The sequence below is a fragment of the Engystomops pustulosus genome, chromosome 2 (assembly GCF_040894005.1).
Source record: "Engystomops pustulosus chromosome 2, aEngPut4.maternal, whole genome shotgun sequence".
NCBI lineage: Eukaryota > Metazoa > Chordata > Amphibia > Anura > Leptodactylidae > Engystomops > Engystomops pustulosus.
The window spans coordinates 108415788-108443021 of record NC_092412.1 but is presented as its reverse complement, the minus strand read 5'-3'; the positions used below and the strand labels follow the sequence as shown (position 1 = coordinate 108443021).

Below are 27234 nucleotides of genomic sequence, written 5' to 3'. Positions count from 1 at the left end.
ATGACTGTATATTGGGGGTGTCTGGCTATATATAGTGGGTGCTGCCTGTATACTGGGGGGTATGGGCTGGCTATATACTGAGGGGAGGCAGGCTGGCTGTATACTGGGAGGGTTGGCTGGCTATATACTGGGGGTGGGCAGGCTGGCCATTAACTGGGGAAGGGTTGGCTGGCTATATACTGGGGGGACTGGTTGGCCATATACTGGGGGGGCTGTCTGGTTTTATACAGGCGGCTGCCTGGTTATATACAGAGGGGTCTGTCTGTGTATATATACGGGGGGGGCTGTATACTGGGGAACTGGCTGGGTATATACAGGGGGCTGGCTGTATACTGGATGGGGCTGGCTATATACAGGAGGGCTGGCTGGCAATATATAGGGGGGCTGGCTGGCTATATAGAGTGGAGGCTGGCTGTATACTGGGGGGACTGGCTGTCTATATATGGGGGGGGGGAGGGGATGTATGGCTACATACAGTGGGGGATGGCTGAATATATACAGGTGGGTCTGGCTGGTGGTGTTATATGGTATAATAGTTATATTCCTGTACACAGGGGCAGTATTATAGTAACTATATTCTCGTACCAAGGGGGCAGTTTTATAGTAGTTATATTCATGTTCCATTATTAGCGCTTTACTGCTTTACCACATCATGTGCGGGTGTATGGCGAAGGCTCATGAGCCTGGCCCTCTCCATACAAGCTGGGTGTTTGGCACATATTGCATTGTCACCTGTGGCAGAAAAAAGCTTTGATAGTTGCTCCCTGAGAGGTTATTAGACTGCAACAATCTGTTGCTATGACAGTCTTGGGTCTTTGTAAGAAAATAAATGAAAAAAATAAAAATTTAATACAAATAAAAAAGGGCCCAGTTGTTAAGGGGTTAATAGCAGAAAAATAGAATAGAAGCTGCATGGTGAATGGGAGATCTTCCATTCATCTGCCATTCTTTGGTTTCCCTTACGCTGTCCTAAAATGAGAGTCACAAGAAAAAAAGTTTTGTACCGTGTTAGCCAGTTCAAGAAATTCCTGTTGCTTTTCATAGGTCAAATAAAGTCACCTTCTTGAGATCTTGAGATTGTAATACCTTTTGATGGTTAACTGAAATATAAGATGTTACAAGCAGGTTTTTCGGGACACCTTAGGTCCCTTCATCAGGCAGGTATAACAGGCTTTCTGAAGTGACACAGATGTATTCACAATGAACAGAGAAGTAATGCAAACAGGAATGAGAGTGTAACAGAAAACGCTGATTTAGGTGTGAACTGCACCTTAAAGTCATAAATATTATTTTAAACATTTTAATGTATTAATAAAATGTTAACTTAGTAATCATAACAACTAAAGATGTCATGCTGGTCATAGAAATAAAATAAATGTTAATGCCCAATAAGTGTGCCATATACTGCATTTATACCACGGTACAGTATATTGTTGCCTGTTGTATAAAATCTCCACATTTTATTGTACTGCAGAATGGGGTAAAGAATAAAGGCTGGCAATGCTAGTCATCTATCCTGGAAATGGACAAAATAATAGCTCCAGCGATCAGTCTTATGACATATCTGTAGACGATTTTACAGTTTGGAATAAACTTTAAATTATAGCACTTTCATGAACTTCACGATCAGTGGCACACATCCAGTCATAGAAACTTATTGGTAGGATAACTTTGGCAGCAGGTCTATTGGTGTATATCTCTGAAATCTCTGCTCTGCTTGTAAAATGCTTGACACACAACTATATTAGTCACCAACTGCTTTAGAAAAAGGAACTAAAAGGAAACTGGTGATAGCGGAATAGGTTTGACTTTTATGTTGTCAAGACAATGTGCATCAGTTATTTCAGTTGTTTTAAATAAATGTAGAGACATTTAGTACAATTATGGACAATGTAGATTGCAGGAATAAAGACATTGAGGCAAACTTATTGTAGAGACCCTGTAGAACACTGAATTATTGCTAGCACTTGCGATAATTTGCCCAAATCCGCCATCGAGGGGGGGGGGGGGGCATGGTGCGGGCATTACTGTCCCCGCACCGGAGCACTCGCTGCTGGTGACTTTTCACATGTCTGCGTTACACAGCACCCTGCCCGATACATCAAGAGGCTTCAGCCTCTTAATGTATCAAGTTGCGTAAATGCAGCGGTGGGTTTATCATACGTATGATAAGTATCCCCCATTGTCCCCTTTTGGAATTTTTTTTATATTATTCCAATACATTTTAAATTTTAAAAGTTGTGCAATTAAAGAGTCTTTTCTATGCTCAAATAAAGGACAAAACATTACTCTTGTCTTGTCTATACCAAATTTTCAATGTTTTCATACATTTAAAAAATGTAAAACCTCCTGTACTAAATATTTTTTTTTATTTTGCCATCTTCTGGCTTCAATAGCTTTTTCATACTCTAGTGTACGGAGCTGTGGTTGGTGTAATTTTTTGTGACTTTTGCGGCATTTTCATTTCTATCATTTTTAAGACTGTGAGACCTTTTGATGACTTATAGATTTTTTTATATTTTCCAAAATGGCAAAAAAGTGACGTTTTAAACTTTGGGCGCTATTTTCCGTTAAACGCAGTTAAAAATTGGTATTATATTTTGATAGATTGGGCATTTTAGGACACGGAGATACCTAATGTGTTTATGATTTTTTTACTGTTCATTAATATTTATATCAGTTCTAGGGAAAGTGGGGTAATTTGAATTTTTAGGTTTTTTTAGTATAATTTTTTTTTAACTTTTTTAAAAATTTAACTTTAATTATTTTTCAGACTATCTTGGGTACATTAACCCTAGGTTATTGGATCGATCCTATCATTTACTGCCATACTACAGTATGGCAGTGTATGGGGATTTTCCTCTTCATTCATTACAATGTGCAATTAGCACATTGTAATGCATGGGTTAAAATGAGACAGGCCATGGGTTCTCGGCAATGGATCTGCAGCAAGATGGCGGCACCATCTGTTTGGAGCCACCGTCAACATTGCTGACAGCGATCATCAGGAAAACACCTGGGATAGGTGCTAACACCGATTGCGTGTGTTACTGGTAGGCCTTTGCTGCAATTTGCAGCAAAGACTTACTGGCTATGGAGAGGGCTCGGTATACCGTAATAGTATGGCGCGTATCGGGAAGGTGTTAAAGAAGCTTTCTTTTTTTTTCTCTTCCATTGATTTTATTCTCTAATCTGTTACACAATGACATGTTATAAATTGTAGTGAAGGTGATCTATTTGACAGTGGTTGTATTTGTGAGTTATTCTCTCCTTTGTGGGAGTGCCAGGAGGAAAAAGACAGTTATATGACCTTGTCACGATGAAACATCAGTTAGGGTCAGTTTACCTGTGTGTTCATCAGGTTCCGTTCCCCTTTGCCTTATGAAAAAATTGTGCAGCAGCCAGTAGCTTTTTTACTACTATAACTGGCTTGTAAGGGAAGGTAACATTCCACACATCAGAGTCAATAAGGAATGGAAGAAGGGCAGAGACTTTCTTTTTTAGTTTCTGTTATTTCCTTCTAAAATGGAGAGTTTAATGGAAACTACTGCTGCTGGTTTGAACTGAGCCTAAGGGACACTCTTATGATAACAGTTCCTGAGAAAAAGGACACATTGTTGTGCTTTTTATACTACAATTTTAAATAAAGCATAAGTTGTAAAGGACACCACTTTTTAGAAAAAAATAAAAACTCTACTGTTCTGTTCTGTCAATTGTGTTCCTTGCTCTTCCATAAATTCGACTACAAATTACAGTTTGTCTATTATAATAAAGTGTTTAATTTTTCTCAGTCAATAAAGAAAATCTACCATCAAAATCAAGTATGATAAACGAATGACACTTATTCATAGATCCAGGCACACAGTAATCTTTCCGTATACCTCAATTAGTGTCCACTGGTTTAACATGTTCAATTTTGATGGTAGATTTCCTTTAAAAAAAGACCTGATCGATTGATTCAGCACCATAAATCAACAACAGGTCCATACATCACCTTAATGTGAGTCTGATAATAATACCTCAACCTTATTGCTCAGCTTATAAACACCCACGGCGCTTGTGTAGTGAATCCAGTGTTGTGGAAACAATGGACAAGGTGTGTATAAGTATTTATTTTTTTCAAATGACATGTTTGCTTTAAATGAAGGTATTGCTGATACTTGCGGTAATATAATATAAAACAATCTAAAGCAATCATGTAAAGTACATACATAATAATGGAAAAATGTAAAAAATATTGATAGACTGTTGCTCTTTTTATTTCCAGTAATTTTATATTGCTTTCAATGCAGTAAAGTATTCTTTGTCATTTGGGAAACAGGATGAAGTTGGCCGTCTGTTAGCTCTTAAGCCAACAATAGGATCCTTGCAAGTTCAGGGAAAACAACTGAAAGAAAAGGAACAGGGGCCAATGTTTCTGGATGCAGATGTAGCAGCTTTTCTCAACCACTATAATCAAGTTCTTTCCAACTTGCAATCTAGAGAAAAACAGCTTCAGAACAGTAAGTACTACAGCAAAGTGTAAGGAACCATAACTATCAGGAAGTCCCGCTCACTATTATTTCACAGTGATTGATCTGTGTTGTGCATCGTGATACATCAGTGCAAATTATGTCCCAAAACTAACAATGGAAACATTTCTTTTGAAATGTTGCTGTTCAATAACATTTGGAATGTGTGTTACATTATCATTTATTTATGCTTCTGCATTTAATAATTTAGCAAAGAAGCAGCTTTTATTTAGGCAATTGGAAGACATGTGGCATTTACACTTGGTATTTTCCTATCGCGCAAAACTCTAGAGGGCTGTTAAATGCAACTAAATAAGCTGTAAAATGAAGTTTAAAACTTGCAGATTGTTGTTAGCATGAGGTAACAGTTATTTGTTTATTTTTTCTGGTTATCTTCAGCAATCTGATGTTTTTGATGTTAACTAGAGATGAGCGAGCACTAAAATGCTCGGGTGCTCGCTATTCGAGACAAACTTTTCCTGATGCTCGAGTGCTCATCTCGAATAACGAGCCCCATTGAAGTCAATGGGAGACCCGAGCATTTTTCAAAGGGACCACGGTTCAGGAATAAAATGTGCTATTTAATTGAAAAAGAATGTCTTCTGATAAGTTAGCAGATGTATGCAAACATCTGCAATCTATTCTTCACTGTTCCGCGCGTATATTATCTCCCGACAAGTTAGCAGATGTGAAGAACAGTGAAGAATAGAATAAAAACAGTGAACACAGTGAACACAGGATCATTTAAGTGAAAAACGCAGTGAAAAACACAGTGCAGAATAGATTACAGATGTTCGGCACATCTGCATACTTGTTGGGAGATACGCTGTCCCGGGATCCGCTCCTCTTCTTCCACTGAAGTCTCCCCGATCTCTCTGCCCTTCCCGATGTCTCTGTGCCCGCCGCTGCCCCGATGTCTCTGTGCCTGCCGCTCCCCCGCTGTCTCCGTGCCCGCCGCTGCCCCGGTGTCTCCGTGCCCGCCGCTGCCCTGGTGTCTCCGTGCCTGCCGCTGCCCTGGTGTCTCCGTGCCTGCCGCTGCCCTGGTGTCTCCGTGCCTGCTGCTGCCCCGCTGTCTCCGTGCCTGCCGCTGCCCCACTGTCTCCGTGCCTGCCGCTGCCCCGCTGTCTCCGTGCCTGCCGCTGCCCCGCTGTCTCCGTGCCTGCCACTGCCCCGCTGTCTCCGTCCCTGCCGCTGCCTGTGCTGCTCCCCGGTGTCTCTGTGCTGCTCCCTGGTGTCTCTGTCCTGCTCACCGTGTTCTTCAATGTGTTCTTCACATACTATTTTGTTCGCACCGTTCCGCCGTATCTTCCGACAAGTAAGCAGATGTGCAGAACATCTGTAATCTATTCTTTACTGTGTTTTTCACTGTGTTTTTCACTTAAATGATCCTGTGTTCACTGTTTTTATTCTATTCTTCATTGTTCTTCACAGTTTTTTTTTTATTAAATGCTCGATCTCGAGCAGGGGAAATACTCGTCCGAGCAACGAGCCGTTTCGAGTACCTTAATACTCGAACGAGCATCAAGCTCGGACGAGTATACTCGCTCATCTCTAATGTTAACCCATAAGTTCTAAGCCTATTTTGTTCTGGATGCCTTCATAAATATATTATTTTTGATGCTGCTAGCCAGTGCAATATTCCACCTGCATTTAAATGGTGACGGTACGTGTGTGGCAGCATTTACATGGTGTGCACTGGCATTCATTTGTGTCATTCAGTCAATTATTGGTGGCAATTTAAATGCTGTGATTTAGCACCAAGTGTAAGTGTTAAATTGGGATGAACTGCTTTGTTGGCAGAATATAAAGGATTAACACTTAAAATCGGTGCCAGCACTGATTGCGCATGTTACTGGCATTTGTTCAGGTTTGGGCCCCCGAACCAAATTTTAAGTCAAGATTCTGCCAAACACAGTGAACTTGAATGGGTCATCTCATTGTTAGTTACTTGTTGACATTATGTAGAGTATTAAGATTTGACTTAGTCATTGCATTTGCTACTGCTTGATCAGTAGCTGCAGGAGATTATATTGGTGTTACATTTTATTTCTGAAAGTTTTTGAGAAAAGAAAATTATATTTCATACACAAAACAATCCTTGCTTTAAAGATGAACCATCTTTTAAATAAGGGAAAATAATTTTTGATGAAAGGGGTTTTTATAGGAAAGAAGTTTTGATATTCTGAAGCTTTGCCAAGTCACCATTCCATTTTGTAGCCTTTTCACAAAAGCAGCAATTTTACATTGTTCATAAGTGATAGCTCAATTTAATTAGTGTTAATGCCGCATTTCATGATTATGTAATTGGTAGTTATCCCTTTGCATAATAACATTACTGTTATATATATATAGCGCTGCTCCAGAGTGAACTATTTCCATTAAACCTTCTGATTTTGGATTATTATATAATAATTTTATCAGATATGAGTTCTGCAAAGTTTAATAATAGACAATTTATTTCCATTTGGGTTTTAAAGATTGTAGACGTTTTAAAACATGTCCATTACATTTTTGAAAGAACTGAAAACTCATCAACTTTTTATAGAAGTCCTTGGGAAGCCTATGAAGTTCAGTAAAGGTTATAAAAAGTAATAAAACAGAAAATTGTCATAGTATAGAAACATTTTTATGAAAAACACTGTAGAGTTCTACTGAGATTGTGTCACAGTACTGGGGGAAAGTCTCTCTAACTTCTCAGCAGGAGGATTTTATATGATAAGCTTTAGATGTCTGTAGAAGTCATTTGGCTATATTGTATATGACAAGCTCAATTATCCAATGAAATTCAATTAAATCTGATGAAAAACCATTCTAGTAACCTGTCAATTCCTAATTAAATTAACAGCATAGTAACTTAGTAGAATATGAATTTGAGATGAGTCCTCATTCAATGACAAATTAAAATGTATTTCTTAATGGAACCTAATTTCTTGACAATCTTTACCATTAGTAAAGTTAATGTCTATATATATATATATATATATATATATATATATATATATATATATACACTCACCGGCCACTTTATTAGGTACACCTGTCCAACTGCTCGTTAACACTTAATTTCTAATTCAACTCAGTGCATTTAGGCATGTAGACATGGTCAAGACAATCTCCTGCAGTTCAAACCGAGCATCAGTATGGGGAAGAAAGGTGATTTGAGTGCCTTTGAACGTGGCATGGTTGTTGGTGCCAGAAGGGCTGGTCTGAGTATTTCAGAAACTGCTGATCTACTAGGATTTTCACAACCATCTCTAGGGTTTACAGAGAATAGTCCGAAAAAGAAAAGACATCCAGTGAGCGGCAGTTCTGTGGGCGGAAATGCCTTGTTGATGCCAGAGGTCAGAGGAGAATGGGCAGACTGGTTCGAGCTGATAGAAAGGCAACAGTGACTCAAATCACCACCCGTTACAACCAAGGTAGGCAGAAGTACATCTCTGAACGCACAGTACGTCGAACTTTGAGGCAGATGGGCTACAGCATCAGAAGACCACACCGGGTGCCACTCCTTTCAGCTAAGAACAAAAAACTGATGCTACAATTTGCACAAGCTCATCGAAATTGGACAGTAGAAGATTGGAAAAACGTTGCCTGGTCTGATGAGTCTCAATTTCTGCTGCGACATTCGGATGGTAGGGTCAGAATTTGGCGTCAACATGAAAGCATGGATCCATCCTGCCTTGTATCAACGGTTCAGGCTGGTGGTGGTGGTGTCATGGTGTGGGGAATATTTTCTTGGCACTCTTTGGGCCCCTTGGTACCAATTGAGCATCGTTGCAATGCCACAGCCTACCTGAGTATTGTTGCTGACCATGTCCATCCCTTTATGACCACAATGTACTCAACATCTGATGGCTACTTTCAGCAGGATAATGCGCCATGTCATAAAGCTGGAATCATCTCAGACTGGTTTCTTGAACATGACAATGAGTTCACTGTACTCAAATGGCCTCCACAGTCACCAGAACTCAATCCAGTAGAGCATCTTTGGGATGTGGTGGAACAGGAGATTTGCATCATGGATGTGCAGCCGACAAATCTGCGGCAACTGTGTGATGCCATCATGTCAATATGGACCAAAATCTCTGAGGAATGCTTCCAGCACCTTGTTGAAGCTATGCCACAAAGAATTGAGGCAGTTCTGAAGGCAAAAGGGGGTCCAACCCGTTACTAGCATGGTGTACCTAATAAAGTGGCCGGTGAGTGTATATATATATATATAGACAGTAACTAGATTAACATAGACAAGACAAGACATCTCACATATATTAAATTCACTTTTGTATTATTCTGTGCTTTGTAACCTTTCTGCTGTAATCTACATGTTTAGTTAAAAAAAAAACTACATTATTGATTCTTCTCAGTTTTAGACAGTTTACCTCCAACACAGTACAAGGAGAAAATGAGCACTATCCTTCTGTGGATCCAGCAGTCTGAAACCAAACTTGCTATACCTCAGGTCACAGTTACTGAATGTGAAATTATGGAACACAGACTCAGGGAGCTAAAGGTTAGTATCAGATATCTAGTAAAATACTATGCTTATGTTCTTTAGTATATCTTTTATATGACTTTAATGGTGTCACACTTGAGGAGGGAAAGTGTGTGGAAAAGTCTCTTGGAAGAGTCTGTGGACCCTCTGGGCCACTGCGGGAGATGGTAAGAGGCCCGCGGTGGCATCTAAGGTAGTACAGCAGGAAGCAGTCCAAACCTGCGATGACAGCAGGAAACACGGAGGAATACTGGTAATGCTGGCACACAGAGAAACACTGGTGATGCTGGCAGGGACTGTAGATTCCCCTAGACCGAAACCCTGGAAGGCACAGTAGGTCACAGGAATGGCAGAGACACAGAGGAACACTGGTAATTCTGGAACACAGAGGAACACTGGAAATACAGGGAACACAGGAGGGCTTTCTCTTAGCAGGAAATGATGCTGTAGATCCGTCGGGGAGTGAAGGGAGGTTCCCGATTCTAAGGACGAGCCAGATTAGCAAGAGCCAATCAGGACGATGATGGCCCTTTTATTCTTAAAGAGCCGGCACGCACGCGCCATAGCATTGAGAGCGCGCGGCCTAGCATGAGTACAGCCAGGACCTTGGAGTGGTGAGTCCAGGCCGGGGAGCAGGACAGCGGCAGTGGGGACTGTGGCACATAGAGGCACACGGGTGCGCCTGCAAACCACGACAAGGATTGCGGGTGCATCTGTGACAAATTGGAACCTCTAACTTCCAGAAACCCTGTAAAATCACAAAAGTACCTTATTCTGGCATCAATGATGTGTTTTATAGTAGCCATCCAACAGAAACAAACAAAAAATTTTTATTCCTTGCTATCATCCAGTGAAGGAGACGGGGAGCTTGAGCAAGAAGTCAAGCTGGCCCACCTCCCTCCTGATAGCTGTTTGGATTGAACACCCCAATTCCTACCAGCTCTTTGTAGCACCATGCTTCCTATCTCATTAAGTGACTCTCTGACTTGAGTTCCCGTTCATGCACTGTGCACACCGGCCAGGATTGCCCAGATCCAGTGCAGAGGGAACAGGTGCACTGCACATGCACAAGAACTTCAGCAAGCAGGAGAGTCACAAAACAAGATATAAGACAGAAGGGATGGGATGCTCAGTCCAATCGGCCGTTAGGAGGCAGACTAGCTTGACTTCTTGTTCGAGCACCCTATCTCTTTGATTGGATGGAGGTAGGGTGGTATAAAGTTCTTTTTACAGGTATACTGCAGTGTTGAACAGTTACTTTGGAACACATCATTGATGCAAGAATACGTTGCTTTTGTGGTTTTACAGGGTTTCTAGAAGTCACAGGTTCCCATTAAAGTCATGTGAAATATACTGCTTTGACACATACATTGCCTTGGTAACAAATTCTTTGGAGTTTTGAACAAGGTGAATAAACCTGGTTTAAAAAAATTACAGAAACACTCTCCTTGTTGTAGAACGACTGTTTTTTTCCCCTTAATTGATATAGCTCCAACATGTATCTTTTATCCAATAGAACCATATTTAGTCGTGTAATCTTTCTCTTTGGGTCAAGTAATCTCATGAAGACCCATTGAAAATGTCATGCCTTTCTGTTGTCTCATGACCCCATCATATCATGTACTGGGCTCCCTTGATTATTTAACTGTATGAACTGCACCATACAGACCCTTCTCCACCTAAACATCTTAGGCATCTTCTCTAACATTACACATGTGGGAGCTTAGATTATTTAACATGTACATTACATGGAGAGAATTATTGTTATCTTGTTCTTTCTGCTGACAGAGATGGTTCTGTCTTTATTTTCCCACACAAAGGTGTGTTGAGGCATAATGGGATTGATAACAACAAAGTGAGAGAAATCTAATGGTCAAGATGGTGCTGATCAGAACAGACAGAAGGATGCACTATAGGAAAAATGGTATCACCTCTCACATTCCTGTGGCTATCACCTATAATCAGATGAGGAGGGCAGGAATGGAAAAAAGGAAAAAAAATGTTTTATTAGTACGTATAAGTCAAAAAATGAACCAGGAAATGTTTGAAGTAGAGTACATTTGTAGTAGCAATTTAGATACAGAAATATTTCAGTGTTACTGAACATGCATTTATTTTCTTCTTTCTTATTTAGGCCTTACAAAGTTCCCTGCAGGAACATCAGGCTGATATGAATTATCTCAGCAACACTGCAGAGGAGTTATCTAGTAAAGCACCTGCTGATGTCAAGCAAAAGTACTGGGCTGAGATTGACCAAGCCCACAGCCGTTGGAGAATATTATCAGATAAGATATCAGGACAATGCCAAAAATTAGAAGAATTGCTTAACAAACATAGACAGTTTCAGGTATCTATCTACTTATTGTTTTTTATTATTATTTTACATGGAATCTACAAAAACAAGTAATTTAGTCTTTTTGTTTAGATTTTTGAAAACTATATTTTATCTTTTTTTACCCCAGGTAAGTTTGAGGCTTTAATAGTAATAAACTTGCTTTGGAACAGTCAGAAGAGGTCAAGGGAATTCTTCTATTAAAATGAAAGGGAAACTAACCCTAAGATGCCATAGTTTCATCTAATCACTGTATCTGAGCAGTTAACTGTTCATGATTAGGGCCATGTTTAAATAAGCAAAATGGTCCATACAAGTACAGTGCCGCTCCACTGATAAAATAAAGTAATGTGCTGTGATTGGCTTTATAGTTCAGTCCCATTGTATTTGAATTATTGTTTCAATATTGAATTCATCATAATTGTTATGAAACGTGAAAAACAATCGGAAACATGATGCCGGCTTGGACACAAATTAACAGTTAATGCTCTATAGCATTGACAATAAAGTTTCAATAATCACATTAAAATGTATCTTTGGTTTTCAGAATGATCTCAAAACCCTAAATAAGTGGATGGTAGAAGTAACTGTTTTTCTCAATGAAGACTGGCCAGCACTTGGAGATACTGAAGCACTTGAAAAACAGTTAGACCAATGTAATGTAAGTACATTAGACATTGGTGAGCAGGAAGATCTTTCTAATATTCCCAATGAGTGTTATCATCATAAATGTAACAAAATGCTTTATATGTTTATTCTACTATAAAACAGGACAATACACTAAATGGGCCAGATTTCTTAAAGCCCCTGCATCAATTTTCTGTCGGACTTTGCATGTTCTTTTTAAGGAGTGTCCCCGCCACATATGTATTGTGTTTACACTATTCCCAAAGTCACACAAGTTTCTTGAACTGAAAGGTGCGTTCCAGTGAATAGTCAGACCATGTGCCACATTTATCATGCAGTCTCTGAAAGAATGGTGTTGCATGTCCTATGTTAAAGGTACGCCAGATTCATGATTTGTGGTGCCGGTCCTTCATGAATCCGGCACTGTCCGAGCAGTGCAGGGAGCACCAGATTCATTGACGGGAGCCAAAAATCATGAATCTGGCACGCCATGCACCAGTTTTGATAAATGTAGGCCAATGTGTTTCAAATATTTTTGGTTGTAATAGTTTTTCTTTTTTTAAATAAAGGCATTGGTAAATGACATCCAAACAATTCAGCCTAGTGTTAGCAGTGTCAATGATGTTGGACAGAAACTGATCAGTAAAGCTGAACCAACCTATCTCCCCAAGATCAAGAGAGATCTAGATAATCTGAACGAGCAGTGGGACCTCATTTGCAAACAGGTATGTGTGACAAAAATGACATCAAAATGTGTCAGACAATGGGGCTTATTTACTAAGGGTCCGTGGAATGCAATTTCCTACAGTAACTATTATTATATATTACAATTATATAGAAGCTGGTTAACCCACACTGGATTTTTTCCATTTTGCATTTCTATTTTTCATTTTCCAAACTCAGCAATCCATTACTTTTTAAAATTTGGGCTTGTTTACTGTGTCACTAGTAGCAGTATCTTTTATGGCATGTACTGGGAAGTTGGGAAAACTAACAAATACTGTGAAAGAGAAAAGGCATTTGTGCATATTCCTGTAGGATTTATTTTTCTGCATTTCATTGAGCACCCCAAATGACACATCTATGATTATGGGGATACCAAATTATATATATATAAACTTATATATAATTATACAGTCATGTTTAATAATAGGACGCTACTCCTTATGCATTTGCTATAATGCCCTGTATTTTACATTGAATAAATAAGGATATACAGAATTTTAGCCAAACATGTCCCATGTTTAATAATGGTATATAATTACTTACAATAACATTTTATGTAAGTATATTTAAAAGCACCACAGTTTACGTTTTTTAGTTCATTGTGCCGGCATATAATCTGCTACAATATAAGAATTTCATTTACTGTACATTTTGTCTCCATTATAATCTTTTAAAGAAGTCACAATTTGTACTAGAAAAAAAGTAAAAGTGAAATGAATTGTTTGCCCTTGAGATAAGTACAATTTCAATTGATTCCAAAAGTCAGAGGTTAATGTACATCCTCTCTGACAAAAAACATGCACCCACTGTATGTGTATAGAAGAGAATGCTCTTATTTATATGCTCTGCATTTTTCCTGCTTAATGTGAATACAATGTCAATGTTTGTTTGTCCTAACATGCAACAAAATCTTCATCTAGTCTGCTTCAATACTTGGGCCGAAACCACTATATGTAATGGAAACTTTTCTGATGTCCTTGCCACTGTCTAGCTGTAAGTTTATGTCTCAATTTAGGCCTACACAAAAAAATCTGCACTAAAAGGCGGCTTGGAGAAAACATTAAACCTTCGGAAAGATCTATCGGAGATGCAAGAATGGATTTCACAAGCTGAAGATGAGTATTTAGAGAGAGATTTTGAGTACAAGACTCCAGAAGAGTTACAAAAGGCGTTAGAAGAACTTAAGGTATGTACTAGATTATTTTTATGTTCTACTTCTCCAACTCATAAACATGTATATAATATGAGTGGAAGCTGAGAGTGAGTTTCATCTGGGCCCAGAAACGTTAGAGAACCCAGATAGTGTCTCTTTCCTAAATGAGGAGGGCTTAGCACAGACACAATTGAGGGCATAATGCAGATTTTGCATTGTTATCCCTTTGACCCTTAATACTGTATAACCACTTCTACTATTACTTCTGTAGGACTACTTGTTGTACCGAATAAAGTTATGTTGTCAAGAAATTGATATCTAAACCTAATAATCTACCAAGCAATTACTTGACTCCAGTAGATGTAGCTATCAGGTTGTGCTGCAGAATCCAATGTGCCGATCTCTTCTTTTTATATTAGACCTTGGTTCTTGCAGAGGTCAATGACTGTGAACTGTAGCTGGAGGCAGTTGATTAGCTATTGTACGCTCCGCTGAATGTTTGTCTTTTCATGATGAGTGTAATTATCAGCAGAAAGCTAATTCTATTAGTAATAATAACTACTTCTACAAAGACCAATCTTTTTGGGAATTTAGATTGTTCTTCAGAGATCTAAATAAATAAATCCAAGGTAAATGAAATAATTGCTGGAGTGCAATACTAATTGGATTGCTCCACAATTAACTTTATGGCTGCAGGAATGAATTGTGAGCACCTGAGATGCTGAATTTTAGGAGGGTGCAGGCATCTAACATCTGGACTGCTATAATTTCCATATTGCAGTAAGTTAAGTAGCTTCATTAGTGATACACATCCACTAGTGGATATTGAGGTTGTGGCATATACAGTAAATGGTTACTTTCCAAAATGATACAATTTCTCACACTTTCTATATCAGTTTCTTATGTTTTTAAGTTCTCCAATTTTAGTAAGAACTCTTTAGAAGACACAGCTCTAACACATAACCTGGGAGGTAACTTTTTCTCAGTAACTTAGCCACTATGTTGTTTCAGTATTTTTAATTTTATTTTCAAATGAGGATCAATACTTGGCAGGTTAAACACAGATTCAACCAAAAAGCTACTAATTAGTCCCAAATATTCCATCTCCAAGCATTAAAAATTTACTTTTATTAGTAATTCATAAAAAAATAACGTGGGAAGTGCAGTTTACATACAGGATAAAAACACAGCGAATCTGCTTATTGTGTAGTGACAGTAATCCCAGGTCACTGCAATGCCCGGTTGTACGGGAAAAAAGTCACTATTATGGTATAGCCAGTAAGAGTCAGTTGGAAATGTGCATTAGCCTATTTATCACAAGTGTACATTAGGTTTTGTGTTCGAAAGTCTTTAATAGTTTGCAACAGAGTTTCAATAGTGTCAGTAATATTCTTATTATCATAGTTCTATTCATATTAGAATTTTTTATTGTAATACAGGGGCACCTAGGGTATGTTTGTCATTTGTCCTCCAACATAATACAGAGGAAATACTCACAGTCACGGACCTTCTAGTTATTATGTCACTGCTCAGAAAAGTATACACACAGCATAGTGTGTAGTGACTATCAACACGTCGGTTCAGACTATCAACACTAAAGTCGTCGCCTCTGACAACAGCTTTATCCTGAAATAGTCCCTGTACTATGTAGTTACAATAGCTAAATCATTGCCTATAACTAGTAGTGCTCGTCGACTGACAACAGATTTTGTTGAGAGACCCTACCTAGAGTAATCCTAGCAGTCTGATTACTCACTGGCTGTGGATAGATGCACCTCTATACTAAGGCTACATTCACATGACCGTATGATTCCTCCAATCCCGTATTTACGGGCCGTATGAGCCCGTATTTACATCCGTATGCAGCACGTATGTAACCCGTATTTTATACATCCCCGTAGACTTCTAGGACATACGGAACTGAAATACGGGAGAAAATAGGACATGCTCTATATTTTTATGCGGCTAGTATACGGTACGCTACGCAACAGTGTCAAAAACTGCAATATAAATGGTTGGACGTATTGTCCATTGAAATGAATGTGGCCGTATGTAACCCGTAAAAAAACTCTACGGATACAGCCTTTTTCATACGGCCGTGTGAATGTAGCCTAATGCTGGCTGAATTCTCTTAACAATTACATGAAAGTAATGGGGTATGTACACTCAACACAATGGCGCTAACTGTTTTGGAAAATGAACACTGAAGCCCCAAACAAGTTCCACCAAGATTTCAGCTTGATCAGTGGTTTAGTGCTTTACCTTGAGTGCGCCATCTAGAGCGTACTATAAATGGTATATGGGAGTGTCAGTCCCTCCTTATTTCAGTATTTTTCATTTGGAACCAAAACATACGTCGGCTAAATCTCTTTATTTTATAAATACTGCAGCAAAATGCTGATCTCTGTGAATGTGGCATAACTGTAAACCTCTCTGCCTGTGCGCCCATCACAATACCAGAACAATAAGGTTCACTCTGAATAGCAGCAAGCAGAGATGTTGAAAATTTTAAAAAATGTAAAAGAAAACTAAAGACATGTTGGATAGGGACAGGTGTCAGGTTGTGAGGGGGTCCACTACTGAAGTCCTAAATGTTTACACAAACAGGGCCCCACAAGTCCCCATTACATAATGGGGCCAGGGACAAGGTGGTTATATAAGAACGCATACCCACTCTGTTCTGACTTACAATTCCCACGGGCTCTAGTATTTTCTTTTCTCAGGCTTATGGGACCTACATCAGCCAATGATTGGCTTTCTCATAACATGGTTTATCACTTCCATTTTCAAGGAAACTTCACATAATACTTATTGCTTGTTAACAGATAACCATTCTTTCATTCAATCATATGGAATAACTAATGCTTAGTGAAGAGTTTTGTTTTCCATCTAAATAAAATACTAGTTTTTAGTGACACTATTGAAAATAACCTTTTTGCCGTTAACAGAGGGCAAAAGAAGATGCTACACAGAAGGAAGAAAAAGTGAAGCACTTGAGAGAGTCTGTGAAGAATTTTATTGCAACAGCGCCATCTGCTGCCCATGAGCCATTAAAGAAAGAATTAGACGTCTTAGTCACCAATTATGAAAGACTGTGCAGCAGATTAAATGGAAAGTGTGAAACTCTACAGGTTAGTTCATTGTTACAAAGAATATTCATATATTTAGAGTCATCAGTATTAGAGAGCGGTTCAGTGACCATACATAGTAAAAGAAAAATAAAATTCATGAATTATTAGATTGTCATTATGCAATAATATAGAATTGATTATTTATATTAGCTATACAGGTGGTCCCCTACTTACGAACACCCGACTTACGGACGACACCCTAGTTACTAACAGCCCTCTGGATGTTGGTAATTTACTGTACTTTAACCTTATAAACAGCCATAAGTTATTAAAGGTGTCTGCAATTAAGATTTATTGTTAATCCTGGTTCTTTTGACGACACAACCATATCAAAATCCAATTATCATATAGGACAGAAACATTTTGGCTGGAGTTACAATTATAAAGTATACAGTTCCGACTTACATACAAATTTAACTTAAGAAAAAACCTACAGAACCCAACCTGTGTGTAACTCGGGGACTGACTGTATAGATAAATACATAAATGAGGCCTACTGTATGTTTATCAGTTTTTTCTCTATATTAAAGCTAAATTTTACACTTCTATTAAATATAGGTCTCCCTGGACTTTCTAGTCTATTCACATTGAGTTTGGACACTCAACGCCTTCTCGTTGATGCCTTTTTTTTTTATTTTGCTTTTCAATTTTTCGCTCCCCTTGTTTAAAAATCCTTAATTTTTCTTTCGTGTACAGAGCTACATGAGGGCTTGTTCATAGTGGCTAAATTTATTCCATTGTGTGTACTGGGGAGCTGGAAAAAATTCCAAATGGCATGAAATTGCCAAAAAAAACCACATTTGCGCCATATATAAAGGTTTTATAAAGTTTTAATTTATTTAAAAAACAAAACCTTTTGTTAAAAAAGGCTTTTTTTTGCCTTATTCTGAAGCTAATAACTTTTTCATACTTTGGTGTTAGGAGCTTTGTAAGGTGTCATATTTTGTGGGTTGAGATGATGTTTTGGGAACTGAACTACCATTTGATTGCTTTTCATGAATTTTTTATGCATTGCAATGGTGGGAAAATGGTGATTTGGAAATTTGACTGCTATTTTCTGTTATGGGGTTCACCCCTTGGAATAACGGGGGAGACTATTTTTTTCCAAGATGGTGGCGCTCATGGTTTAAATGCCACCAGCAGCTTTGCTGGGAGTTAATGCTAGGTATTTGCTTCAGTATGCAGCAAAAACACTGTCTGTATGGAAATGGCTCTGCCTCTGAACACTCTCATATAAAATATAACACTGTATAAATATAACAAAATCAAACTAATTAAAATGAACTAAATACTGTCAATTGTATAGTGCAGATAATAATGTAATGGCTATGATTCATTGTTACAGGAGGTATGGAAATGTTGGCTAGAACTATTATCATATCTGGATGCTGAAAACAAATGGATTGATGAAACAGAAGAAAAGCTTAAAACCACAAAACAACCAAAAGGGTCACCAGAAGAGATTTCACAAGCTTTAAAGGTTTGTCAGAAAGTGGCATTGATTAAAATATAAGACAATTATTATTGCCTAATTAAATTCATTATGTAGTATAATGAAGTCATAACAACAACCAAGTCAATTATTATTTGCATGCTGAAATTAGGATTCTGCTTGAAATCTCTTGATGAAGACAAATAATTAATTCTTCAGATGTTACTTAGGAAAGTGAGAAACGGTTACGCATCTTAATCACAAATACAGTATTGAAAAAGAGCCTTGGCAGGGCGTCCAAATGCCACCCACTGTCCGATGCAATATAACACTACATTAATATACATATACACACACGAAACTGACTGTGTTCAGTATAATTCTTATTTTTCACACTTTGGCCCACATTTATTAAAGGAAATCTACCACTTTGAAAATGCTGCTTTAAACTGAGCATACCTCCTGCTAGGCGACTACATGCTGATGCAAGATTTCTCCTTGATAATGCACAAAACTTTGTGTTTTCCAAATAAAATAGCTTTTAAAATTATGCAAATTGGTGCTGGGAACTCCTGTGTATGGCTGCTATTAATTATGCACACCTACTGCTCGCTCATCACCAGAGCTTCACCTGAGCATCACCTGAGCAGCAGCCGTCTGTGTAACATAGCCCAGTTGGATGGTTGATTTTCAAAGTGGCAGATTTCCTTTAAAGCCCCTGCACCAGTTTTCTGCCTGACTTTTCATGTTCTTTTCAGTGCAAACTGCTTGCACATGTATTTATAAAGTGTCTGCAACACATATGTGTCGCAGTTGCACTGTACCCGACGTGACACAAAATTCTGCACTGAAAGGGGCGTTCCGGTGCACATTTGGTCCGTGCGTCACTTTAATCATGCAGAGTCAGAAATAATTGTGTTGCACGCCCTATCTTAATGGTGCACCAAAAAAAAAAGTTGTCAGAGCAGTGTCGGGAGTGCCAGTTTGCAGATTTAGATTTACTTAGAACACTCCCCCACTTCCATTTACACACACTTTGGAAAAAATAAGGGAAGGTGTCCCAAATTATTTTGGATTTTAATTGCCTTTAATTTCTTTACATCACTACTACAATTTACATTAAAAATACACAAAAAATTACAGTTGTTCACCTTGAGGTACTAATTGAACATTCTCACCAAGCTAACTGATCACTAGCAGGGCCAGGAAGATGGGTAGGCAAGGGTAAGCGACGGCCTCGGGTGCTATCCTGCTACCTTAGGCGATGCCTTTCCAGCTCTAAAAGTAATAAATAGTATGTTTGTCTGTGAGATACAGATACCATTGCTTACATAATTCCTTCCTGTGCCCTCTGTACATTACCAGGCAGCAGGGGAGTCCTGTATAGTGCTGCCCAGAGGTCTGGCAGTCGGCAATATATCAGTGTTGAAGCACCTGATGCTAGGTCAGGGTGTTGTGAACCTCTGTCTGCAGCTCCTGCCCTTCTCCCTGACTGCACTCCCAGTTGGCTCTTGCCATGTGGGGAGATAATGGCTACTGCTCTGATACATAGATTGAAGGAAGTCTTTATGTGTGTATGAAGCTAGATCATGATGGGGAGAAATTATATACACATTTCTGGAGCTGGTGTGATCTGGTGATAGAGATGGGGGAGGGGAACCACTAAAAGCTACAGTGACTTCATGAAGATTGTATGTGTGTATGTATACTGTATGTATGTGAGTGTATGTATACTGTATGTGAATGACTGCATCTATATAATGTATGTGCACGAGCTGTGTCGGTATACTGTATGTGCACAAGTGTCTGTATTAACAACACCCAGTTGTTAATTTATACATTTTCAGGAGGAATTACTGAGAAAACGTAAAAACCTATTTAGGGCTTGTTAACACAGGTGAAATTCTGTGTGAGTTAGAGCCCAGTCGAAGCTGTTTCGCACCCTCCCTGCTGAGCGCCTCTGGTTGACTTGGGTGGAATCCCGCTGGGTCACTGGAGCCAGTTGATACATTTATAACCCAATCTGTGTGCCGGGCAGAGAGTCAGCTCCCTTCACACTTCTCTATTCTAGAAATATTGTGGCAGGTCTAGGCGAGGCAGCAAACACTAGATGGCACAACAGAGAGAGGATGATGTGTTCTGAAGCTTCAATATCATCCGTTGCAATTTCATAAAATTTTACTTCTGTTACCCATCTGTTATTAATAAAAGCAAAATTTTATATGTGCTACATGTGCTTCATAATTATTTCAGATCTATCTATCTATTTCTCTCTCTCTCTCTCTGTCTCTCTCTTACTGCTTACACAATTATTGTGGTACAATTACTTACTTACAAATAATGTATTGACCAGACCGTACCAATAAATATCCTTATATCGGGTACCCAACACTTTAATTAAGTTAAAATGGTTGTATCTTACCTGACCACATGATGGCAGAGAAGGAGAAAATTGATTTCAGCATAACCACACATCAAGGGTGCAGGCCCATAGGTAAAGTTGTCAACCAACGGGCTGGGCTTTCCCTAGAATGCCCTAACATGCTAGCCCTGCGATAACCCAATTACTTCTGCCCCCTAATAAGGTCTGTCCCAGACCTTATCCTGTAAGGTGTCTGGTCTGACCCTAGTAATCTCCTACAGTGTTTAGATCTCTATTGTCATTGCTCACAGGCCTATTGTAGTGACCATGTCACACAAGTATTTCACAGCAGACAATGGCAATTCTCTTATTAGCTTATCCCCTTATAAAGGAGTTGGCTTCCACTCCAGAAACATGTCAAGGTATGACACTGTAGAATATGACTAGGATCAGACACTTTGCAGGGTTAGTTCTGGGACTGCCCTTGTTAAGGTAAGGCTAGCATTTTTGCGTTATTTATTCCGTATAGGGAATAAAATACAAAGTACAAGAAATATGGTACATATGGCCACCCCTTTGCATTATTCCTCTATACCCATTACATAATTTGTGTATTTTTTGTTTCTATTAACATAAAATTGTGATTAAACATCTTCTAAGAAACTTTAATTATTATGTGTTCCTTATACTGTAGTTTATAAATATATGGTGGCACACGTTTTTTGTTGTCATTTTATTCACCTGTACATTCATGTCCAGTCAATAGAAAAAATCATGAAACATCCAGAAGACAATCGGAATCAAATTAAAGAACTTGCTCAGACACTGACTGATGGAGGAGTGATGGATGAACTGATCAATGAAAAACTGGAGACGTTTAATACACGTTGGGAAGAAATACAACAGGAGGTAAACTATAAATCTTATTCCGTGCTACTAATGATAGCTAAATTATGGGTGAGATCTACTAAAGCAGACAGACATGTCTCAAACATGTTTAATTTACAGTTCTGTTTCACATGGAAAGTCTTACTCTACCATGACTGGGCAGTTACCTTTTGTGTTTAAAGGGGTGTTTAAAGGGGTATTCTGGGAATATGATCGTTTCATACAAAAACCCATAATGCTATAAATAAGTGAATATAACAAAACTTAATGTCAATAGTCACAAAATGGAGCTTAAATAGTTTTATTTAATGATTCACAAAATATTATGGGCTTTATAAAGCAGGAGGAGTTATCACCGCCACTGGAAATTACAAGTCCCATGATCCTTTAGTTCTTAACAACCACTTCTCCCTCTCATGCTCTTCTCCCAGTGATCATATAACAGACTGTACTGCTCTGTTATTTTATGATGTGTAACTGCCATCACTGCGCTTTACCTCACTGAGATGACATCTCACCACAACACTGGCAATACTTGATGCACTCCAACCAACCAACTACAGCCAAACATAGTAATGATCACATGACCTGCCCAGGCAGGTGCAGGGCATGTGACCAGCGGCCATCTTTTGTCCTGTGTCTGCTATGTGTGGAGAAAATCAACAGACCGATTAAAGGGCCAGTAGCATTTAAATTTGCCATTATAGTGAATGTCAACAGCATTTTTCTGGGAGCGAAATTTACATAATTACATATCAACTTAGAAGCAAGTCACATCCATATCCCTATAAGGAGTTACTGCCAGATCTTTCTCTCTCCTTGTGCTTTGACACAATAAGCCCTCACTACAATTCTACAAGTAAGCAGCCTATGCTGTCTGTTATCTTCTCTAATAAAGACACTGTGCTCTCTTGAGTATTTGGGAATGTATTATTTTGTTTTAGATGCTTGTCCATATCGAGCAGTGGGATTAGATAATCTGTTGGCAATTACAATGATACATACGTACATGGCAGTCAAGTGTTCAAAGGCAGAATAGGTATTAGAAAGTCAGAATCATGCTGTGTTTGTAATGAGCTCTTTGAAGAGTTGATGACATTCCTGGGATTAGACCCTTGAAAACTAGACAGTGATTTTAGATTTTCCTCTATATAATTAATTCAAAAATTTGTAAAAAGAAATCACTGGATTTAGATATACCGTATATACTCGAGTATAAGCCGACCCAAGTATAAGCCGAGGCCCCAATTTTACCACAAAAACCTGGTAAAAGCTATATTTTTTTACTTGAGTATAAGACAAGTTTGGGTTTTCAGCACATTTTTTGTGCTGACAAACTAGGCTTATACTCGAGTATATATGTTAAATTCAGACACAAACCATATCTACAGTGTTATGACTACTTCTCTGCATTTTATATGGTTAATGTTGGCGATCTGTTTAAAGTCACGTGACTTCCTTTTTTTGTATAAATGTCTGCACTTTTCATTGTGCACATTGCTTGAGTGAGGCTCATACCAAGATGAAATGTCACCACTTATCATTATGGAATAAAGACACCACCTTATCACCTTACATCTACCTGCGTTGGAGTGCTGCTTTTTTCCATGTATAAATGATAGGTAGAATCTAGATCAGTACAGCATAAATCTTATCAGTGGTCGGTGATCAGCCCCAAAGCTCTTGGCATATATATATATATATATATATATATATATATATATACTGCTGCCTCTTCTGAAAATTTAAAATAATGATTTTTTATTTTATTTTTGTGACTTGATTGTAATACGTGTATGTGTGTCATATGGGTAATAAACAGATCAAACTTTGTTAGGTTCTTTCTTAATTCCTGTTGCTCTAGTTTCAATAACATTTGCTATCTTCAGTCTCTTCATTTTTTATCTCTGCACCAGTAAGTCGTTTCAGTAGCTTACTCTTGGAGCTAGGCTCGGTGTGACCGTGACCCTATTCTCAGTACATGAAATCTCTTGAACTACATAATGAGATCAGTAAGAAGTGGGATAGGCCTCAGAATAGAAGATTACCGCAGAAGAGGTTTCCTTTTAACAATTTTAGCAGTGCCTTAGAGTCATGCTGCAATAAGGCTACAGCCAGTGCCTACTTTACAATTTACTCCATTGCTTATTCATTTATCATTTTTACCACTATTAGAATATTTTGAAAGCTGACTGAATGAGTGGCAAACGTCATCGAAGTTCATCTTATAAAAAGGTGTTTGCTCATATTTTATGTGTTTCCCTAAAAATAAGGTTGATAATGAGATAATAACATATTTACTTTCTTCATTACAGGCTGTAAGGAGACAAAAGGTTCTTGAACAAAGTATTCAGTCTGCCCAGGAGATTGACAAAGCCATTCGCTTAATTCAGGAGTCTCTTGGCAGCACAGACAGACAGCTGACAGCCTATATTTCGGAAAGAATTGATGCAGCACAGGTTCCACAGGAAGCACAGGTAGGCTTCTATTAACCTCTTACTGTGAGCGGAAGGAAAACACTCTTTGAAAAGGAGACATTTTCCTTTAGTTGCCCAGTGATGAAAATAGATGCAAACAGTTCTGCTCAGTAGGTAAATCAACTCATCCTGTATTCTGTATACACAATTGACAAGGTTCATGTCAAGAACAGATCAGAAAATTCAATATTCACTGTTCCAAAAATACTCACCGAGAAGTGTCTTTTCATTTTAACTCAGACTTGCAAACAATTTGCTTTGCTACAGTGACTATTGTTCACATACTGTAAAGCTGATTACTGTGAATGGCCCTGTGAGTCATCCCTTGGTTACTTAATAAGATTTGACGATGTGTCAGCTGTGCGTGTGAGATGACCTTGCATCCTTTGTGAAATTACAGAGTGTGATATGCAAACTGTTGTGTGGATAGAGCCGCTGTTTGGCTTCACATTTCCAAGTTTCATAAAAAGTATGAAAAAATTTAGTAGTAAGGAAGACAAGTTCAACAAGCTGTATATACAGTAGTTCCTACCCTTCCATTTTTATGCATTCTTTTGGTTCTGAGATCTGTTAAAAATAATTCACTCAATTAGTGTGGGGGGTTTGTGTTTTCACTTATTTTTCTGGTAATTTTCATTCTGTGTAATATAAAAAATTAAGGGCACTATCTAAATATACTTCTCTTCTGGCTTAAATTGAGTCAAATTTGGAGATGAGCGAATCTATTTGTCAATTCGTAGATAAGATTCAATTGATTTTCCAGCAGCAAATCGAAGCTGAATGTTGGAGCAAGTGATTTGCTTTGCAGGAAGCGATGTACCTCCAATTGCCATTGAAATAAGGTATACAACCCGCTCATAAAAGACAATGGGGCAGATTTATGAAAAGCGTTAGATTAGACAGTTCTATGCTGCACAAGATTCATATAAGTTTCTGGTGCTGGATGATAAATTTGTTGTAGTATAAGACTGTTAAGTTCTACTGTCCACTTCCTATTAGTTGGCTTATTTTATGCCAGAAAACTAAAAAAATTAGCATTATTTTTAGCGCACTGACTTTTTTTCAGACCCCTTTTCATAGGCCACACCCTTTGTCGAACTAGTCACAGGAGTGCCAGAAAAATGTCTAAAACCCTTTATAAATGTGCTGCAGACAGCATTTTTGTGCAGATTACAACATAATTCTGTCATAGCCATTGAATAAATCGCCAAATGTTTTTTGTAAAGTTTGTTCTGATAATATTCTACAATTTTTTTGTAATTAGGGCACTAATTATGCATCAATAATGTGTTATATTTATACTGTGGGACACAGCAATACTAAACATACATGGTCTTTTTATATTTTTCCTACTATTGCAAACATAAGAACACATTTGAAAAAATGTGGCTGATTTTAAAGAGCCTTTATTTTTCTTTATTTTCCATTTTTGGATACACAAACCTATAAAAAAATTCATTTACTCTTTCTGAATCGAAATATAAACAGGAATTCTGCAGTTGTTTTTAATTTCCAAATTTGGGGCTGCTCAACTTGAAGAATTAACATGTCACCTTGGTTAGTGTGCTAGAGATAACATATTCGTATAATGCAATAAGTTATTTGTGAGATATGGATTGAAACTATATTTATATTGTAAAACCAACACTGTATATATCTTCTCTCTTTTCTGACATGTCAGAGGTGAGATTAAATAGTATATGCACAGAAGCTGTCACTAAAGCATCTTTGCTTGTGGATACAGTGATTGATTCTTTCCTGCCAATCAGTCCGTTAATACTTCATTGATTTAGGAAAGAATCAATCAGATATCTACAAGGAAACTAGGCAAACAAAAGTACATTGAGCCAGAATGAAGGTCAGTGTTGCCTTCAGCTTCCTCCGTCTTTACATCTTACCTTGTGCTATCTGCAACTTTATGAGAGGGTATAGGACACTACCGATTTCCATAAACAGGCTTCTTTAGTTTACTTGAGGTAGGGCATTGCAATAACAACTTGAAACAATTGACTGTGGTCATGCAAAGCCCAGATTTAAAGGGCAAAACAGTAGCCCCTTATTGTAATCATGAACACAGTTTGGTGCTACTATTCTCCTGGGAAAGAAGGATTTTTATGGGGTACATTTTTTTATTCTTCTTTTATTTTTCTGCTGGCCAGAGGTGTCATAGGAGTTTTACCTTTTTAATAATGTCTTTAGTGAGCTTGTGACTTTTTAAAAAAAAGTTTCAAATGAATAGATTTGGGCAAAGATTTGTTTACATAGTCATAACTTCAACATCTAAAATTGGGTTTTAACTCGAATTTGGGAACACTGCAGAAAACTCATACATTGCAAACTTCGAAGGAGGTTGTCTTTGGTGCCGATAAAGTCACACAAGTGCTCATGTGCAACAAAAAGTTGCATAAAAAATAAAAAGCCAATCCAAAACAAAGGTATTTGTGTCCCGTTGTATCATAAATTGCTATGATGTATGGAGCCCCGTTTCTGCTATTATAGCTGAAATCCATTTTCACATGCCAACGAAGGTTGTGTTTCTCTAGTCTTAGGCCCCTTCTCCACTGGCGTTTTTCACGCGCGAGTTCTGCGCGTGCATTTGACGCTCAGAACTCGCATTGCACTCTGTCCCATTGTATTCAATGGGTCTTTCTCCATTAGCGTGGTTTTTAACGCGCGTGCTTGCGTTCGTTTGCACGCGCGTCAAAATCGCAGCATGCTCTATTTTTGCGGGTCACGCGCGTTTTTCACGCCCCATTCAAGTCTATGGAGATGCATCAAGAACGCATTGCACTCGCAATCATTGCAAGTGCAATGCGAGTGCAATGCGTTTTAAACGTAAGGGTTGCTAGGTGACCAGAATAACATTATTTCCCCTGCTCGCGATCGAGCATTTAATTAAAAAAACACAATGAAGAACAGTGAAGAATAGAATAAAATCATTGTACACAGTGAACACAGTGACCACAGGATCATTTAAGATAAAAACACAGTGCAGAACACAGTGCAGAATAGATTACAGATGTTCGGCACATCTGCTTACTTGTCGGGAGATACGCGCGGAACGGTGCGAACAAAATAGCATGTGAAGAACAATATATATGTG

At 38.4% G+C, this 27234-nt stretch overlaps 1 protein-coding gene across 14 annotated transcripts in view; it reads left to right on the top strand.

Moving 5' to 3' along the window:
- DMD (dystrophin) overlaps positions 1–27234 on the top strand; it is a 1566296-nt gene that overhangs the window by 635445 nt on the left and 903617 nt on the right. For 13 of the 14 annotated variants that reach the window (XR_011853162.1, XR_011853161.1, XM_072135922.1 and 10 more), the window contains 10 exons: positions 4322–4502; positions 8876–9021; positions 11138–11350; positions 11883–11996; positions 12532–12687; positions 13704–13874; positions 16790–16972; positions 18318–18452; positions 21526–21675; positions 23970–24131. Coding sequence is in view for 12 of the 14 variants with exons in the window: in XM_072135922.1 (XP_071992023.1) it covers positions 4322–4502; positions 8876–9021; positions 11138–11350; positions 11883–11996; positions 12532–12687; positions 13704–13874; positions 16790–16972; positions 18318–18452; positions 21526–21675; positions 23970–24131 (1611 nt within the window). In the remaining 2 variants the exon portion in view is untranslated. Of the gene's footprint in view, positions 1–4321; positions 4503–8875; positions 9022–11137; positions 11351–11882; positions 11997–12531; positions 12688–13703; positions 13875–16789; positions 16973–18317; positions 18453–21525; positions 21676–23694; positions 23890–23969; positions 24132–27234 lie in introns of those variants that run through there. The other variant, XM_072135924.1, reaches the window with a different exon arrangement.